The sequence below is a fragment of the Bombina bombina genome, chromosome 6, assembly GCF_027579735.1.
Source record: "Bombina bombina isolate aBomBom1 chromosome 6, aBomBom1.pri, whole genome shotgun sequence".
NCBI classification, from domain to species: domain Eukaryota; kingdom Metazoa; phylum Chordata; class Amphibia; order Anura; family Bombinatoridae; genus Bombina; species Bombina bombina.
The window spans coordinates 864,878,304-864,898,583 of NC_069504.1; the positions used below are offsets into that span (position 1 = coordinate 864,878,304).

Below are 20,280 nucleotides of genomic sequence, written 5' to 3' on the forward strand. Positions count from 1 at the left end.
GATAGTGAGCTGGATGAATCGGAATATGCAGATATGCATCCTGTAAATCTATTGTAGACATATAATGCCCTTGAACAAAAGGCAGGATAGTCCTTACAGTTACCATTTTGAATGTTGGTATCCTTACATAACGATTCAATATTTTTAGATCCAGAACTGGTCTGAAGTTATTCTCCTTCTTTGGTACAATGAAGAGATTCAAATAAAACACCAGCCCCTGTTCCAGAACTGGAACTGGCATAATTACTCCAGCCAACTCTAGATCTGAAACACATTTCAGAAATGCTTGAGCTTTCGCTGGTTTTACTGGGACACGGGAAAGAAAAAATCTCTTTGCAGGAGGTCTTATCTTGAAACCAATTCTGTACCCTTCTGAAATAATGTTCTGAATCCAAAGATTGTGAACAGAATTGATCCAAATTTCTTTGAAAAAACGTAATCTGCCCACTACCAGCTGAGCTGGAATGAGGGCCGCACCTTCATGTGGACTTAGAAGCTGGCTTTGCTTTTCTAGAAGGCTTGGATTTATTCCAGACTGGAGATGGTTTCCAAACTGAAACTGCTCCTGAGGATGAAGGATCAGGCTTTTGTTCTTTGTTGAAACGAAAGGAACGAAAACGATTATTAGCCCTGTTTTTACCCTTAAATTTTTTATCCTGTGGTAAAAAAGTTCCTTTCCCACCAGTAACAGTTGAGATAATAGAATCCAACTGAGAACCAAATAATTTATTACCCTGGAAAGAAAGGGAAAGTAGAGTCGATTTAGAAGACATATCAGCATTCCAAGTTTTAAGCCATAAAGCTCTTCTAGCTAAAATAGCTAGAGACATAAACCTGACATCAACTCTGATAATATCAAAAATGGCATCACAGATAAAATTATTAGCATGCTGAAGAAGAATAATAATGTTATGAGAATCATGATCTGTTACTTGTTCCGCTAAAGTTTCCAACCAAAAAGTTGAAGCTGCAGCAACATCCGCCAAAGATATAGCAATTTTCCTATCTAAAGGATCCTTAAAGGAAGTACCATCTGCCGTAGGAATAGTAGTACGTTTAGCAAGGGTAGAGATAGCCCCATCAACTTTAGGGATTTTGTCCCAAAACTCTAATCTGTCAGACGGCACAGGATATAATTGCTTAAAACGTTTAGAAGGAGTAAATGAATTACCCAAATTATTCCATTCCCTGGAAATTACTTCAGAAATAGCACCAGGAACAGGAAAAACTTCTGGAATAACTACAGGAGATTTAAAGACCTTGTCTAAACGTTTAGATTTAGTATCAAGAGGACCAGAATCCTCAATTTCTAAAGCAATTAGGACTTCTTTAAGTAAAGAACGAATAAATTCCATTTTAAATAAATATGAAGATTTATCAGCATCAACCTCTGAAACAGAATCCTCTGAACCAGAAGAATCATTAGAATCAGAATGATGATGTTGATTTAAAAATTCATCTGGATAAAGAGAAGTTTTAAAAGACTTTTTATGTTTACTAGAAGGAGGAATAACAGACATAGCCTTCTTAATAGATTCAAAAACAAAATCTCTTATGTTATCAGGAACACTCTGAACATTAGATGTTGATGGAACTGCAACAGGTAATGGTATTTTACTAAAGGAAATATTTTCTGCATTAACAAGTTTGTCATGACATTTAATACAAACAACAGCTGGAGGAACAGCTACCAAAAGTTTACAGCAGATACTCTTAGCTTTGGTAGTTCCAGCACCAGGCAGCGATTTTCCTTAAGTATCTTCTGACTCAGATGCAACATGAGACATCTTGCAATATGTAAGAGAAAAAACAACATATAAAGCAAAATTTATCAAATTCCCAAAAATGACGCCACATCCGGAACGCCGACATTTTTGGCGCAAAAGAACGTAAAAAAATGACGCAACTTCCGGCGACACGTATGACGCCGGAAACAGAAAAGATTTTTTGTGCCAAAAAAGTCTGCGCCAAGAATGACGCAATAAAATGAAGCATTTTCAGCCCCCGCGAGCCTAACAGCCCACAGGGAAAAAGTCAAATTTTTTAAGGTAAGAAAAAATGATTGATTCAAATGCATTATCCCAAATATGAAACTGACTGTCTGAAAATAAGGAATGTTGAACATCCTGAGTCAAGGCAAATAAACGTTTGAATACATATATTTAGAACTTTATAAAAAAGCGCCCAACCATAGCTTAGAGTGTCACAGAAAATAAGACTTACTTACCCCAGGACACTCGTCTACATGTTGTAGAAAGCCAAACCAGTACTGAAACGAAAATCAGCAGAGGTAATGGTATATATATAAGAGTATATCGTCGATCTGAAAAGGGAGGTAAGAGATGAATCTCTACGACCGATAACAGAGAACCTATGAAATAGACCCCGTAGAAGGAGATCATTGCATTCAAATAGGCAATACTCTCCTCACATCCCTCTGACATTCACTGCACGCTGAGAGGAAAACCGGGCTCCAACCTGTTGCGGAGCGCATATCAACGTAGAATCTAGCACAAACTTACTTCACCACCTCCATAGGAGGCAAAGTTTGTAAAAACTGATTTGTGGGTGTGGTGAGGGGTGTATTTGTGGGCATTTTGAGGTTTGGGAAACTTTGCCCCTCCTGGTGGGAGTGTGTGTCCCATACGTCACTAGCTCATGGACTCTTGCTAATTACATGAAAGAAATTATATTTAACTTAGGGGGGTGTTAGTGTTAGACTTAGCTTTAGGGGTTAATACATTTATTATAGTAGCGGTGAGCTCCGATCGGCAGATTAGGGGTTAATTATTTAGGTAGCTGGCGGCGACGTTGGGGGGCAGATTAGGGGTTAATAAATATAATATAGGGGTCGGCGGTGTTAGGGGCAGCAGATTAGGGGTACATAGGGATAATGTAGGTAGCGGCGGTATACGGAGCGGCAGATTAAAGGTTAAAAAAAATATGCAGGTGTCAGCGATAGCGGGGGCAGCAGATTAGGGGTTAATAAGTGTAAGGTTAGGGGTGTTTAGACTCGGGGTACATGTTAGAGTGTTAGGTGCAGACTTAGGAAGTGTTTCCCCATAGAAAACAATGGGGCTGCGTTAAGAGTTGAACGCTGCTTTTTTGCAGGTGTTAGGTTTTTTTTCAGCTCAAACTGCCCCATTGTTTTCTATGGGGATATTGTGCACAAGCACATTTTTTAAGCTGGCCGCGTCCGTAAGCACCGCTGGTATCTAGAGTTGCAGTGGCGTTAAATTATGCTCTACGCTCCCTTTTTGGAGCCTAAAGCACTGAAAACCCAGCCATTCTGTGAACTCTATATACCAGCGGTATTTAAAAGGTGCGGGAGAAAAAAAGCATGCGTAGCTAACGCACCCCTTTGGCCGCCAAACTCTAAATCTAGCCGATAGTGACCTGAGAAGACGTCCCTAAAATATGTTAGTTGATCCCAAGATGAACCAACACTAGGTCCATATCTAAAACCTGGATAGTATTAGGCAATAAGGGTCTGAAAAGTAAGTTTGGTTGCATTGTGCAATACAATTACTTTATGCTGTCCCAGCCGTAGACAACCTGTTATATATGTAAAATGAATCAAGACTACCAAACTATGTACAATTCAATGACAACCTGAAGTAGTATTTGCTATGGACACAATCCAGGTAATAGCATAGTTTACCCTAGGAATAAACCTGTAACTCAGATGAGACTGTATATGGGGTCAGGGAGGAGTATATAGTTTAAGAACACATAAGTACCTAAGTCCTATTTAGAGGCAGAGGCCATAGGGTAGTGACCACCACTATCATTTTAAATCTGCAAATGGTCTGAAAACTGCTACAACATGGCACTGTTAGTTAACCGGTTCATTTCACTTATTATTCTGGCCACATAGTTTCTAGTATGAAGTAGAGGGAAACAAAGATCGTTCACAAAAATAGATTGTACAACCAGTTATATACAAAGAGCAAGAAAACATTGGAGTGACCATCACACAATACACTGCAGTTGCTTAGAAGTAGGAGCACTGTGCAAAAATAAAAGGAACAATTTGAAGCTCTTAACATTATTTAGAAAGCTAGGGTGATGACGTTCTGAATTAAGGTCCTATATACCAACAATTAAACACAATTGGCCACACACAGTACATAATATCTATATAAACAAGTAAATAAACGATGTAACAGCTTTAGATCCTATAAGTTCCTCTCAAAGGATAGAATCTATCGCTATCATGAGTAGCCCATTTCACAATATGCTATCCTACATACAGGGCTGATTAGAGAGCCTGCCTAATTGCATGTATCCCTAGCTTCAAAGTCCAGTAAAGTGGTAGGGATAACATTAATATGTAGAGAGTAACGAATTGAACCAACATACATGTTGTTTATAAGCAGCCTGCTATGTAATGTAGGTACACCAGCGTCACATCTATAATGGTATACATTAACCCACTCCTGCTTTACGGGGCATTTGTGAAGTGTGTGTGGGTAAAGTCACTACAGAGTATGTACAGTCAGCTGGATAGAACAAGGCTGGTTTCCGAGGTTTGGCCAGGGAGCAAACGCTGTGGAAAGGGGATTACTTGTAGAAGATACTCCCATAACTTTGGGGCTAGGCCTGTATTTCCACCAAGCTTCTGGAAAAGTCGCCCATCATTGTTTGCCGGTGAATCCCTCTTATCCCTCGGTTTCTCACAGGTTGTGTCTACCCTTAGCTGAACTTCTCGGGGAGTCTCGCTGCCTCCCGATCTAGTGTCAGTGTGGCTAGCTACATGGGCCTTCTCCTTTATTGGCTCTCCACCCTCTCCTACCCGTGTTGCTGTAAGCTCCGGAGCACAGTTCAACATTAAAGGGGTTTGTCTGTCAGATGCTGACATATGTGAAGTTTCCCATTATCGCTTCAGGGCTAGGTCCTTGTCCAAGGCTGTCAGGAAGCCTCGATGGTATGTTCTGTGTAGCAGCGTCATTCCACCGTTGAATAGGGTAGCAGGGACATCAGAAGGCAATATAGGCTCTAGATCTTTGGTTAATTTAACCTCCGCTACTGTCTCCTCCGCTGCTGCTCGGGTTCCATTAGTCTCAGCAGTCTTAAGCCGCACGGTAGATTCTTGAACCGGCTCCCATATCTGTGTCGTCCAGCTTCTATCACGGGGACAGCAGCATGTACAGCAACTACTAAAATTAATCCATGTTTCAGTTCCAGAAACTGGTTATGTATGGCGTCCAGCAGTCTGCTCTCACAGCTAGATAGTTCCATCATTATGTCCCCACGTGGAGTGGAGAATGGCCGTTCCTCGGCAGACTCGGTGCAGGGCTCTATAGAACAATGTGTTTATCCTCTGTCGGCAACGTTGCTTACATCCTGAGCTGTGCACTCCAGTACTACAATAATTTAGATACATAAATTACCCTATTTAAACCGAGCTGAACAGTCAAATAAGTAGGTAATTGCAAAATATAGTCCGAGCTATAGTAATGTGCGATCGTTCAGCTCCGATGCCAGCTCCGCCCCCACAATGTGCAGTATTTAAACACATGTTCTTTCTCTCTCTCATTAGAGAGATTGATATAATTTCATATAATGTCTTCACATATTGCAGCATAACATGTCTTGTATGTGGTGCAACTAGACTAGACATATACCCTAGCAGAAATCTCACAGCATAACGTTGCTTGCTTTAAAAAAAAAAAAGGAAACTGCCTAAGATGTTGGCTTACCTCTTCCACGCGCCTGCGCTCCTCCTTTTGTTCTTCTATTCGTCTTTGTCTTTCATGTAGCAACTGTTTAATGTGTGCCTCTGAGTCTCTGTGTTGAGGTCCCATTTGCTGCTGTTTCATAGCCTCGGAATTGCTCTTGTTGTCTTGCTGAAGTCGCAAGAACTCCCGCCTTAGTGTGGACTCTCCAGGAACATTCATGATTGAACTGAGAATAACAAATGGGGCGGGGGGGAGGCATTAAAGTACGTTTTTGAAAAAAGATAAGTCAACTTTTAATTTTGGTATTACTAAAAGAAAAGTGTCAAATATTGTTTTTCACAATGCACAGGCATGCAACAATATGTATACACATTGTCAAGCGCTAAATACTACCGCAGCTTGCAAGTAACTCAAATCATGATGCCAATTTACTTATTGGAAACCATAATCACAATTACTTGAAGGGACATGACACTCAGATGTTCTCGGTTTAATCTAAAAGAGAATGTTTTAAACTATTACAGCTTTTTTTTTTTAACGGAGATGAATAAAAACAACTTTAAAGCTTATTGGCTGATAGGGACAATTTACACTTAGAGTTCAGGGGCCAGGTATACAGTCATGTACTTACTGCTAGTTTCACAAAGTTATACAGCTTTTACCAATCTATTTTCATTGAATAAAAAAAATATTGGTACCAAAGTAAAACACATTGGTAAGTGCTTAATACAATTAAGAATTTACCCAAGCTTACATAGTAAATGTCTTGGGAGTAAGGATAATTAGTCAATAGACAACAATTATTATTGGGATATTATTTTTTTCTTATAATTCAGTTAGATCATGTGATTTTAAAAATCTTTCTAATCTACTTCTATAATCAATTTTCATTCATTCTCTTAGTATCTTTTGTTGAAAAGCAGGGACGTAAGCTTAGGAGCAGGCCAATTTCTGGAGCACTATATGGCAGCAGATTTTGCAACAATATTGTCCACTTGCAAGTGCACTAGAGGGCAGCACTATCGCCTGGCATGTAGGGCTTCAGATTTCTATCTAGTTATCTCTTCAACACAGAATTTCATGGGAACCAAGTAAACTTAATAATAGAAGTAAATTGGAAACTAAATCACAAAATACATTTTTGGGTTTCATATCCCTTTAATTTCGTTCATGGTGGTGAGAGTCCACGATCCATTACTCCTAGGAATGACTCTTCCCTACCACTAGGAGGAAGTAATGATCTTCCGAAACCTGAAAGCTCTATAAAACCACTCCAAACTCACAAGAAGTGGTGACTGATCTAGTAGAATGAGAAGTAATCTTTTTAAGAGGAGGCTGACCTGCCTCCAAGTAAGCTTTATGAATGAAAAGTTTAAAACAAGAAGCCAAAGAAACAGCAGCAGCTTTCTGCCCCTTCCTAGAACTAGAAGTTTGTCTGGAATCCTTAGTTGCCACAACATAATATTTTAACTCTCTTAAAAACAACCGAATTCTGAAGAGATCTCTCCAAAGATTTTTTTATAGGATAAGGACATAAAGAAGGGATAACAAATTCCCTGCTTATATTGTCTGAAGACACAACCTTCTGCAAAAAGTCAAATTCCTGAAGACTGCCTTATCTTGAAGAAAAATAAAACAAGGAGACTCACAAGAAAGAAAAGATAACTCAAACTCTTCTAGCAGATGAAATCACTAAGAGAGAAGCTTATTGTCTACCTTATGCATAGGTTCAAAAAGTGGAGCTTGCAAAATTCTCAAAATCAAAAATTTAGATTCCAAGGAGGAGAAATTGGTTTAAATGACAGGTTTAAAGGGACACTGAACCCATTTTTTTTCTTTTGTGATTCAGATAGAGCATGCAATTTTAAGCAACTTTCTAATTTACTCCTATTATCAATTTTTCTTCGTTCTCTTGCTTTCTTTATTTGAAAAAGAAGGCATCTAAGCTATTTTTTTAGTTCAGCACCATGGAAAGCACTTGTTTATTGGTGGGTGAATGTATCCACCAATCAGCAAGAACAACTAAGTGTGCTCACCAAAAATGGGCCGGCATCTAAACTTACATTCTTGCATTTCAAATAAAGATACCAAGAGAATGAAGAGAATTTGATAATAGGAGTAAATTAGAAAGTTGCTTAAAATTGCATGCTCTATCTGAATCACAAAAGAAAAAAATTGGGTTCAGTGTCCCTTTAATTCTAGCCAGAGCCTGAACAAAACCACGGATAAACTTTATCCAAACCATCCTTTAAAAATAGCAAAATTCTAGGAATTCTAAAAAAATGCAAAGAAAAAACTAAAACAATCAGAATCACGTACTCTGCCTGATTTTGACAATCACTCTAGGAAGAAGAACCGGAGGATGAGAAACATATGCTAGACAAAATAGCCACTGAATTACCAGAACAATCACAAACATTGCACGAATCCCTGGTCCACGCACAGTACCTGGAAAGTTTGCGATTCAACCGAGAGGCCATCAGATCTCTGAGCGACCCCAAAGATACACTATCTGATTGAACCCATCCAGATGAACACTCTCACAGATTCAGACTGACGACCGAGAAAATCTGCTTCTCAATTGTCTACTCCTGTAATATGAACAGCAGAAATCAGGCAGCAATTGACTTCTACCCAGGAAAGAATAGCTAAGGAACTGTGATGATTGACATATGATACTGATGAAACATTGTCTGACTAAAAAAAGAAATAAGATTCCTTTTTCAATAGAGGACAGTTATGAAGAGTCTTAAATATTGCAGAGTTCTAAAACAATCATAGGTAACCTTGCCTCCAGAGGAAACCAAACTCCTTGTGCTTTCTGAGACCCCCAGAGGGTCCGATTACAGACCAAATAGGATGAAAAAAAAGCCCCTTGCATAATGATCTGTTGATTCAGCCACCAAGACGGAGACTGTCTAGATCAGGGGTGCCCAACAGGTAGATCAGGATTTTCCAGTAGATCCCAAAGGCATTAAAATAATGTGGTCAAGTTACAGGATCTCAACACTGGGACATGAGTAGAGTATGGTTGCTAGAGATACCGCTTTAGCTACTGCAGTGTGTGAAGGGGCAGGTCATTAAACAGTCTGATGGTCGGACACAAAAAGTGCTACAGGATTGGATCTTGAGGGACATCCATTTTAACCGATCAATGTAGATGGACGACAACACAATTGGCCTATCAAAAGCATGGTTGAGTGAGTACTCTCCCAATGAATATGGCGGTATAGTATAGTAAGGAGGTTAAGTGTCAATAGATAGAAAAACATAATTTATGCTTACCTGCTAAATTTATTTATTTTCGGATACGGAGTCCACTGAATCATCAATTACTAGTGGGAATATCACTCCTGGCCAGCAGAAGGAGGCAAAGAGAACAACAGCCAAGCTGCTATATATGTCACTTCCCTTACCCATAATCATTCAGCCGAAGGAAAAATGGAAAAAGAAGATAACACAAAAGTGTAGAGGTGCCTGAGGTTTAAGAAAACATAACTGTCTTAAATAAAGGGTGGGCCGTGTACTCACCATATTCGGAAAGAAATACATTTATCAGGTAAGCATAAATTATGTTTTCTATCCTAAGATATGGTGAGTCCACAGAATCAATTACTAGTGGGAATCAATACCCAAGCTAGAGGACACAGATTATAAGGGAGGGACAAGACAGGTAGGCCTAAACATAAGGCACCACCGCTTGAAGAACCCTTCTCCCAAAAGAAGCCTCAGCTGAGGCAAAAGTATCAAATTTATAAAACTTTATTTTTATAAATTCATAGGTAGCCAATCCTACTTCACTATTCCATTTACAAGAAACCTATTACGCTGTGAGGTGGGTTATTACACGCAATAAAGAGCGTCCAATAGCAGTGTCCCGCACCCCCTCTGAGGAAGCGTTCTTTGTGAAACACGCATCAGGGGTCCAACAGGAGCAGCTCTGCCTCTCCTTGTTTGTTTGTTTTAACTGCTTACCATGGTTAAATATTAGCTAACCGATATACCAGTACTACTTACTTCAGCCTTACAGCTAAAAAATAAGTATAATTATAAGCTTAAATCTAGCCCTCGGATTGTAAGGGTTTAGTATACTTAACTTTATTTTCACTCTGGCTGATAGTCACTATTTATGAGTATCTTTGCATTGAATCTATAATCTAAACCAACCTGGTTCAAGTGTTTTTAAATTTAGCTTAAGCTATTGTATGATGGCTTAATCCTGGTTGTGACTGAAATTTTTTCTAATAAAGATAACTATGTATGAATGAAAGTGAATCTTAATGCCGAGTTAACAGATATATCATATTGTGGAGCTAATCCTTCTATACTCAATTGTATAACCCTTTTACAATAAGTTTAGCTAGTTGTGAGAGTCCCTTGTCGCCTGATCCAGAACTATTTGCGGAGACAGATCCATATAGTCCCCGTTCCATTGCCTTAACATGCATAACTGCAGAGGTCTGAGATGGAACCGAGCAAACGGAATGATATTCATGGAAGCTACCATCAGACCAATTACCTCCATACATAGAGCCACTGACAGCATAGGAGAGGACTGAAAGACAAGACAAGAGTCGAAGATATTTGTTTTTCTGACATGTGTCAGAAATATCTTCATTAGTAGAGAGTCTATTATGGTCCCTAAAAATACTACTCTTGTGGCTGGAATCAGAGAACTCTTTCCCAGATTTACCTTCCAAACGTGGGAACGAAGAAAAGACAAGATCTCCGTATGAGAGTTTGCTTGTTGAAAAGACAGCGCCTGAACCAGAATGTCGTCCAGATAAGGCGCAACAGCAATGCCCCAAGACCGGATAACTGCCAAAAGAGCCCCCAGGACCTTTGAGAAAATTCTGGGAGCTGTGGCAAGGCCGAAAGGAAGAGCCACAAACGCGAAATGATTGTCTAAGAAAGAAAACCTTAGAAACTTGTGATGATCCCGGTGAATGGTAACATGAATGAACGCATCCTTAAAATCTATGTTTTTCATAAACTGACCTTTTTGAACCAAAGGAAGAATGGAACATATAGTCCCCATCTAGATGGATGATACACTGAGGAACTTGTTTAAACACTTTAGGTCTAAAATAGGTCTGAAAGTCCCCTCTTTCTTGGGAACCACAAACAGATTTGAATAAAATCCCAGACCTTATTCCTGCCGAGGAACTAGAACTATAACTTCCAGGGCAAAAAGATCCTTGATACAATTTAAGAACACTTCTCTCTTTATCTGGTCTACAAATAATCTTGAGAGAAGAAACCTGCCTTGTACCCCTGAGATACAATTTCCACTGCCCACAGGTCTGGGACATCTCGTATCCAAGTCTGAGCAAATTAAGAAAGCCTGCCCCCTACTAAATCCATTCCTGGATTGGGGGCTGATCCTTCATGCTGACTTGGAGTCAGCCGCAGGCTTCTTAGACTGTTTCCCCTTGTTCCAAGATTGACCAGACTTCCAGGAAGACTTGGATAGATTCCTGCTTGGAAGAGGAAGCTGAGGGTTTACCTCTAAAGTTACGAAAGGAACGAAAATTACTCTCACGTCCTTTCTGCTTATTCTTTCCATCTTGAGGAAGAAAAGATCCCTTTCCTCCTGTAATATCTGAAATAATTTCAGCCAAACCAGGCCCAAACAAAGTCTTACCCATGTAGGGAATAGCTAATAACAGACTTAGAAGAAACATCCGCAGACCAGGATTTTAACCAAAGCGCTCTGCGAGCTAGAACCGCAAAACCAGACATTTTTGCTCCCAGTTTATTGACCTGTAAGGAAGCATCCGAAATAAAGGAATTGGCTAACCTTAAGAGCCTTAATCCTGTCCTGGATCTCCTCAAGAGGAGTATCTGTCTTAGTAGAATCAGACAAAGCATCAAACCAGTAAGCTGCAGCGCTGGAAACAGTAGCAATACACACCACAGGGTGCCATTGAAGACCTTGGTGAACATACATTTTCTTTAATAATGCCTCCAATTTCTTATCCATTGAATCCTTAAAAGAACAACTATCCTCTATAGGAATAGTGGTCCTCATAGCCAAAGTGGAAATAGCTCCTTCCGCCATTTGCCACGACTCCTTAATAGAGTCAGCTATAGGAAACATTTTCTTAAAAATAGGAGGAGATGGAGAAAAAGGAAATGCCTCCACCGCTGAGGGAACATCAAAATACTTGTTCAGCTTACTAGACTTCTTAGGGTTAACAACGATTGAAGTATCGGAGTCAACCAAGGTAGCCAAAACCTCCTTAAGTAACAAACTGAGGTGTTCCATCTTATATCTGAAGGACACAACTTCAGCATCAGTAGAAGGAATTATACTGCATGAATTGCCAATATTTCACCCTCAGATGCACCGAAGAATCTTCATCCTCAGACTTCTGAGAGGAAATACTTTGATTAGCCACCTCAGGATCAGAAACCTTACTTACGTTTTTTTTAAATTTCCTTTTTGCATTTTCACTGCAGCATGGGAAAAGCAGACAGCGCCTCAGATACCGTAGAGGATAGCTGGGCAGCAATATCTTTCAAAGTAACCCCAGACGGAGCATGAGAGGAAACGCATGGCACTGCATGTGCAGATGAATAGGATTGGGACGCTTGAGGAGAAAGCTGCAGCACATCTGAAACAGGAGGCTCCTGAACAGCATCCACCTTAGCAAATGATGGCTCAAAAAAGTCTATTTCTATAAGCTAAAGTTCTGGGGGTTCCATCTGGGCATCAAAACATAAGCTACAGGTAACATCCTGCACAGCCTCCTGGATCCACAATACAAAAAAAAAAACGAAGCAAATAAATGTAACTTTTTTTTTATTTTTTTATATCTTTTAACAAAGAATATAATGCAGAACCAAAAACAATTCTTAAATAAAATGTTCCCTTTAAATACACCAAATCAAGAAAACATACCCCAGGCAAAACTCTACACCTCAGCAGAATTACTGAGGTGCCCTACCTTTCCTGCAACCCGCAGCAAACTGAGGAAAAAAACTATCCCGTTTACAATCCGGATTTCCATAGAAGCAAAAACAGCAAGAAGTCATTTAACGGCAGAGCAATCTGAAAAGATGTGCACCTCACTCTTACAGGAAGTGAAGAAAAGCGCCAAAAATCTCTGACATCACAGAATCAGAACCTCCCAAAAAGGGGCAGTCCTACAGCTGACAAAAAAAGCCATTTTTTTTAAAAACAACTTTCTTGAAAAATAGGATGGAAAACAAACAACAAAACCCCCCAAAAAACTCACACTAAATTCCATACAGTTACCACATCTTTCACCAGATGCTTTCCTGACACTGACCAATCCCATAACGCTTGAAGAGGTACAATCTGTTATCAAAGATATGAAGTTAGGTAAATCACCCGGGCCAGATGGCTTCTCAGCCCACTTCTACAAGTCTTTTCAACCCCTAATAGTCCCAACTTTATGTAAATTATTTGGTGAAATAATGAAGAAGGGCTCCTTCACTAGTGAATTTCTAGAAGCAACGATTACAACAATCTTAAAACCAGGGAAGCCCCCAGAATTATGTAGTAGTTATCGCCCTATATCCCTTCTTAATTTGGATACAAAGCTCTATGCTAAAATTCTCGCTAATAGGCTATCAAGAGTCATCACATCCCTGATCCATACGGATCAAGTGGGGTTTGTACCTCAGAGGGAAAGCCCAGACGCCACTAGACGGATTCTTGATGTACTGACGATTGTAGCGGGCAAGAAAGTCCCATTTATTGCTCTCTCTCTAGATGCCGAGAAGGCTTTTGATAGAGAGAGATGGGAGTATCTTTGGATCACGATGCAAGCCTTTAATATCCCAAATTCCTTTATTCGAGCTGTGCAGGCTCTCTATTCAACCCCTACTGCCAGAGTCAAGGGAGTGGGATTTAGATCGGACCCCCTACAAATAACCAATGGCACCAGACAAGGCTGCCCGCTCTCACCTCTCCTTTTCGCTTTAGCGATTGAACCCCTAGCTCAGGCGATTAGACGAAATCCCCAAATTACTGGAGTACAATTAATAACTTCTTCTCATAGTATCTCCATTTATGCAGATGATGTTACTTTATTTCTCACCTCTCCAACTACCTCACTTCCCGCAGTATTTGACCTGCTTAGTTACTTCGGTCAGCTAAGCTATTATAAATTAAACATTAATAAGACGGAAGCATTGCATATTAATATCCCCCCTGTGAACTAACTCTCCTACAGAATCAGTACCACTTCCAATGGAATACAGATGCCATTAAGATATTAGGCACATATTTAAAGGGACACTGAACCCAAATTTTTTCTTTTGTAATTCAGAAAGAGCATGCAATTTTAAGCAACTTTCTAATTTACTCCTATTTTCAATTTTTCTTCGTTCTCTTGCTATCATTATTTGAAAAAGAAGGCATCTAAGCTTTTTTTTGGTTTCAGTACTCTAGACAGCACTTTTTTATTGGTGGATGAATTTATCCACCAATCAGCAAGGACAACCCAGGTTGTTCACCAAAAAAGGGCCGGCATCTAAACTTACATTCTTGCATTTCAAATAAAGATACCAAGAGAATGAAGAAAATTTGATAATAGGAGTAAATTAGAAAGTTGCTTAAAATTTCATGCTCAATCTGAATCCCGAAAGAAAAATTTTGGTTACAGTGTCCCTTTAAGCCCTCACCCAGAAATCACAATTGCGAAAAATTTCACAGACAGACTAACAGAATTCAGGGACCTTCTCTCCTCATGAGAGTTTCGGGAAATATTATGGACAGGAAGAATTGTGGCAATAAAAATGTCCTTCATTCCCAAAATCACCTACCTATTCAGATGTATCCCATATAACATCCCCAGACCCCTACTGAATAAGTTACAAAGTTTGCTCACTGCGTACATATGGAAAGGTAATAGATCCAGAACATCTAGGACTACACTTCAGAGACCTACTACACATGGAGGATTAGCCCTCCCCAACATCATACTATATTATACAGCAGCTAGGCTATCACATTTATTTAGCTGGAGTCTCATAGATAATCAACCTCAATGGTTTGATGCAGAGCTATCAGTTCTCCCGTCAGGACTGATTTTGTCTGATCTACTGTGGATCCCCCCTCACTAAAAGGAAAAGATATCCAACACATCCCCAATTATTTCAGATGCCCTCCAGTTTTGGAGTCAGACGAAGCACAATCCAGGTTTAGCCCTGCACCCCTCACCCATACTCACCATGAGTGGTGTCCTATATTCTCTCCCGGACTACCATCTTGTGTCATGGAGAGCTTTAGCACCTATCCTGGCTTCGGACCTCTATGACCAAAACCAGTGGCTCACTCACACACAGTTCTGCATCAAATTTAATATCCCTTCCTCTTTATATTTTGAAGCCTTCCGGCTGCGTACATGGTTAAAATCATGGGGATACCCGGGGACAAATCTAAGGCTACCTTCGAAATGGGAGACCAAATGGGCTCAAGGAGAAGGCCTAACTCACGCCCTATCTTTCCACTATATTCTTCTTCTTGAATCTACCACACTTCATAAAATTGCTCAACATAAAGCCTGGGAGAGAGAGATAGGCTTCACTGCCGACATTGATATATGGCATACGCGTATCACCCTAACTAAAAGACTCTTACACTGTGTTACTCTTTGGGAGCTACAGAAAAAGATTCTAGTAAGATGGCACCTTACACCCTCTACCCTACATAGGATCTATGGCTCTCACTCACCCTGGTGCTGGAGGGAATGGGGACAACTGGGGACCTCACTCCATGTCTGGTGGTCGTGCCCCAGGATCCAGTCGTTGTGGAGGAAGGTTTTCAGAATACTACACTCATTAGATATTACCCTCCCATTCAAACCAGAGATCTCACTGTTACACATGCAAGTCCCAAACCTGACAAAGTCTAGAGAAGCCTTAGTGATATACCTCCTCATGGCTGCAAAATCAATGGTTGCTAGAATGTGGAAACATAGGGAACCACCCCACATTTCACAAGTCCTCACCACTGTACATCAGATCAAACAGATGGAACTATACTCCCATAGAATTCTTGATAAAGTAGACTTCTACCATGAGATTTGGTCCCCATGGATTGAGTTATATCCTGACTGATGTAGACTCCTGGTTGTTGTTACTGCTGAAGCTTCCCCCCCCCCCTAATTCCCCTTCCTCGAACCACCTCCTGACCCCTATCACTAGATTTGGAACAATTCTCGCTACTGTTGTTAGTTTCTCAGTTGCTAATTTAGCTACATTAGACACCTCTCTTTATATAGAAAACTCTTGAAGTGTTGAGTTATGTACTCAGGCAGGATAAGAGCCACAAACTGACTTATGGTTAATTTCGATTTATACCGTACAAATTTTATTGTTAGTTTTCTTTCCTCCATTATATTTGTATCTCTGTTCATTAGTTGTCATTATGTAACTAATTAATAATGTACAGTACCATGTATTATGTTCTTACCTTGTACCAGCATAAGTGTAAGCCTGAACTCAAACAAAATAAAAAAAATGATTAGCATGTTGCAGTAAACAAACAATGCTAGATATGTCAGAATCCAATTCTTGTTGCGCTAAATTCTCCAACCAAAAAGTTGATGCAGCCGCAACATCAGCCAAAGAAATTGCAGGCCTGAGGAGATGACCTGAATATAAATAGGCTTTCCTTAGATAGGATTCAAGTTTCCTATCTAAAGGATCTTTAAAAGAAGTACTGTCTTCAGTAGGAATAGTAGTACGTGTAGCAAGAGTAGAGATGGCCCCATCAACTTTGGGGATCTTTTCCCAAAACTCCAATCTATCAGTAGGCAAAGGATACAATTTTTTAAACCTTGAAGGAGGAGTAAAAGAAGTACCCAGTCTATTCCATTCCTTTGAAATCATATCTGAAATAGCATCAGGAACTGGAAAAACCTCTGGAATAACAACATGAGGTTTATAAACCGAATTTAAACGTTTACTAGTTTTAGTATCAAGAGGACTAGACTCCTCTATATCTAAAGCAATCAACACTTCCTTCAATAAAGAACAAATATACTCCATTTTAAATAAATACGAAGATTTGTCAGTGTCAATATCTGAGGCAGGATCCTCTGAATCAGACAGATCCTCATCAGAGATAGATAAATCAGTATATTGACCTTTTACGTTTATTAGAAGGCGGAATGGCAGACAAAGCCTTCTGAATAGTATCAGAAATAAATTCTCTCAAATTGACAGGAATATCCTGAACATTAGATGTTGATGGACCAGCAACAGGTAATGCAACACTACTGATGGAAATATTCTCTGCATGTAAAAGTTTATCATGACAACTATTACAAACTACAGCCGGAGGAACAGTTACTACAAGTTTACAACAAATGCACTTAGCTTTGGTAGAACCGATATCAGGCAGCAGGATTCCAGTAGTAGATTCTGAAACAGGATAAGATTGAGACATCTTGCAATATGTAAGAGAAAAAACAACATATAAAGCAAAATTAACTATTTCCTTATATGACAGTTTCAGGAATGGGAAAAAATGCAAACAGAATAGGCCTCTGACAAAGAAAAAAAGGACCAGAGGCAAAAGGAAATGAAGTCTTAAATAATGACAAACAGTTTGGCGCCAAGAATGACGCCAACAAATGAAAATATTTTTTTGCGACAAAAACGTCCACAACAAACACGCGCGTCATAGATGACGCAACCTCGTGATAAGACTCGGTGTCAACTAAGATGCCGGAAATTACGAATTTGCGTAAACAAACGTAATTCTCGCACCACAAAAGTCTCGCGCCAAGAATGACGCAATCAATTATAGCATTTTGCGCTCACGCGAGCCTAATACGACCGATAACAGAGAACCTATGAAATAGATCCCCGTGAGGAAAACCATTGCATTCAATAGGTGATACTCCCTTCACATTCCTCTGACATTCACTGTACTCTGAGAGGAAAAGGGCTTCAAAATGCTGAGAAGTGCATATCAAGGTAAAAATCTTACTTCACCACCTCCATAGGAGGCAAAGTTTGTAAAACTAAATTGTGGGTGTGGTGAGGGGTGTATTTATAGGCATTTTAAGGTTTGGGAAACTTTGCCCCTCCTGGTCGGATTGTATATCCCATACGTCACTAGCTCATGGACTGTTGCCAATTACATGAAAGAAAACTGCCTTATTTTGATGAAAAGCCAAATAAGGAGGATCACAAGAAAGAGCTGAAAGCACAGAAGCACTTCTAGCGGACAAAATAGCCAACGAAAAAACAAGACCTTCTAATATAACTGCTTAATATCCATAGAATGCTCTGGTTCAAAAAGGGGGCTGTGGTAAAACCCTGAGAACCAAATTGAGACACCAAGAAGGAGTAACAGGTCTGAATACAGGTCTAATTCCTACCAAAGTCTGTACAAAGGAATGAATATCTTGAATACGAGCTAACTTTATCTGTAACAAAACCGACGAGTCTTGAGAAATGTCAGTGGAGAACGAAACCGGTTGACTGGTAAGGAGTATTTTAATTGTGATCACATTAAGAAGCCATCTGCACTATTGTTTGCCTTTCCTTTTTTGGCAGGTAAGGGACAACATTGCAAGTTGGAATTATTTGTTAACTACTGCCCAAGAAGATTTCTACATAATCAGCAGTTGGGATCCATATTGAGACAGACTATAGCAAGATTCTTATTATCCAATTTGAATATTTATTTGGACTTTTAAGCATTTTATGTTATATCATACGTTTTTGAACCCACTGTTATATGGTCTCTTTTAATTAACATCTCAAGGCTCTTTGAGCAAGTCCCTTATATCTAGCTCAGCAACTCTGAGCCCTTTAGATTTGTATTTTAGGGTATCAATTTAGAGCCTGTGTTCAATTTCAATCCAATCACAAAGTTTTGCCACTATTCAGTGTTCATAATAGATATTTGTTCACATCACATCACATCACAGTTTGCAAGCAGAAACACATTTGAACACACGTTAAAGTTGTGCTGTTGTTTTTATTTGGTTCTATTTATGCTTTATGTTTGCATTAGTTGATTTGTCATAAATTCACTTGTATATCGTTTTATTTTGAATTCATTGTTTATTTTGAAAATAAGGTTCACACACCCCTGCAATATTTTTCTCACATTTTTTCACTTGTTAGGATTTACATCCTTTTTGGATAAACACATAGGCACAACCTCAGATCTTATATTTTGAATTCAGGTTCTAGACATTCCTGTAACATTTTTTGTCCACCTGTTAGGATTTACACCATTTTGGATAAACACATAGGCAAAACCCCAATTCGGAGCCACTTACATTTCACACCCACCGGTTTCAAGCAACCTGGAATCTATCCACCTATGCATTGTAACCCATTGTTTTTATAAATAGAGTGTGCATAAGCGCTCCTAGCATTCACATATTAGAATTTAAGTTTTATGCGATAGACATTATTTGTTAGATTTTTTTTGTTGTTATTTATTGTTCTACAAGCATTTTTAAATTGTTCCTATTGTTTCAATATATATTTTAAAGTGTAACATGGATCCATGACTAATTGTTGTATAATTTTAAATGTACCAACTTTTTTATCTTATGTATTAAATCATATTATTTCAACCTATTGTTACCTTTGGTATTTGACTATCTGCCCATAGACCCTGCCTACGTTGTTTGGCGCTCTGATATCCAATCTTAAAATTTAATCCACCCTTGGCAACTAGGTGCCAATTTATAAGAGCTGGAGGTCTGTTGCGTTATATAGTTTGCGCTTAGTTATCACCTTTCCACACATTAGAATCTTATTTAACTAACCATTGTCTGATGTTTGTCTCATTGTATAATATTTGTTTCTATTTGTGTAGTAACTACCCCCATTTGTTGTGTGAGTCATCCATTGTCCTTTTGTAAGTCAGGATGTGATTAGAATCTTGTTTAACTAACCATTGTCTGATGTTTGTCTCATTGTATAATATTTGTTTCTATTTGTGTACTAACTACCCCCATTTGTTGGAAATGTATAAAAGCTGTGTTTTCTGTGAAATAAAGCAGTTCTTTTTTTCACCCGACTGCTAGTCTGTCTAGTCATTTAGGTGGGCTCCTGCTAGAATCACTTTCCTGGGCTACATAGCAGTTTGTTCCAGACAGCAGAAGGACCCTTTGGTGGAGCTACCCAGCTGGGGTAGCCGGGGATCCGTCACATTGGTTGGCAGCGGTGGGATGCTTCCGTCTACCTGGAACGTCCAAACCACCAACTGAAGATCTTGCCGGATGGAGCAGTATCATAGGCTCCGGAAGGAAGAATTAAGAATGTTGCTGCAGACTAGAGGGAAAGTCGCTGGCAAAAAGACCAAAGCAGTACTTGTAGTCTAACTTATGGAGGACGATCGGGCTAGCGAACAGGCTGGTGGGTCGGACAGCGACCAAAGCGGAGGACAGCCAAGTACAGCCTCCACTCAAGGGACTACAGTGTCCGACATGCAGCAGCAGGTACAGTGGCAACTGGCTCTCTATGGACCTAACCCCCCCGAGGAGATCATTACTCGGATAGTGACTGACACCACCAAGGAACATATGTTGGAGCTTCAGAAGTCTATGGGGGGGGTCATGCCGGGTCCCCTGGACTCCCCTTCACGGCC

General features: G+C 39.7%; 1 protein-coding gene across 4 annotated transcripts in view; it reads right to left on the reverse strand.

Moving 5' to 3' along the window:
• MINK1 (misshapen like kinase 1) overlaps window positions 1-20,280 on the reverse strand; it is a 675,211-nt gene that overhangs the window by 300,766 nt on the left and 354,165 nt on the right. For all 4 annotated transcript variants that reach the window (XM_053718325.1, XM_053718327.1, XM_053718326.1 and 1 more), the window contains exon 12: window positions 5,703-5,907. In XM_053718325.1, the coding sequence (XP_053574300.1) occupies window positions 5,703-5,907 (205 nt within the window). The remainder of the gene's footprint in view (window positions 1-5,702; window positions 5,908-20,280) is intronic.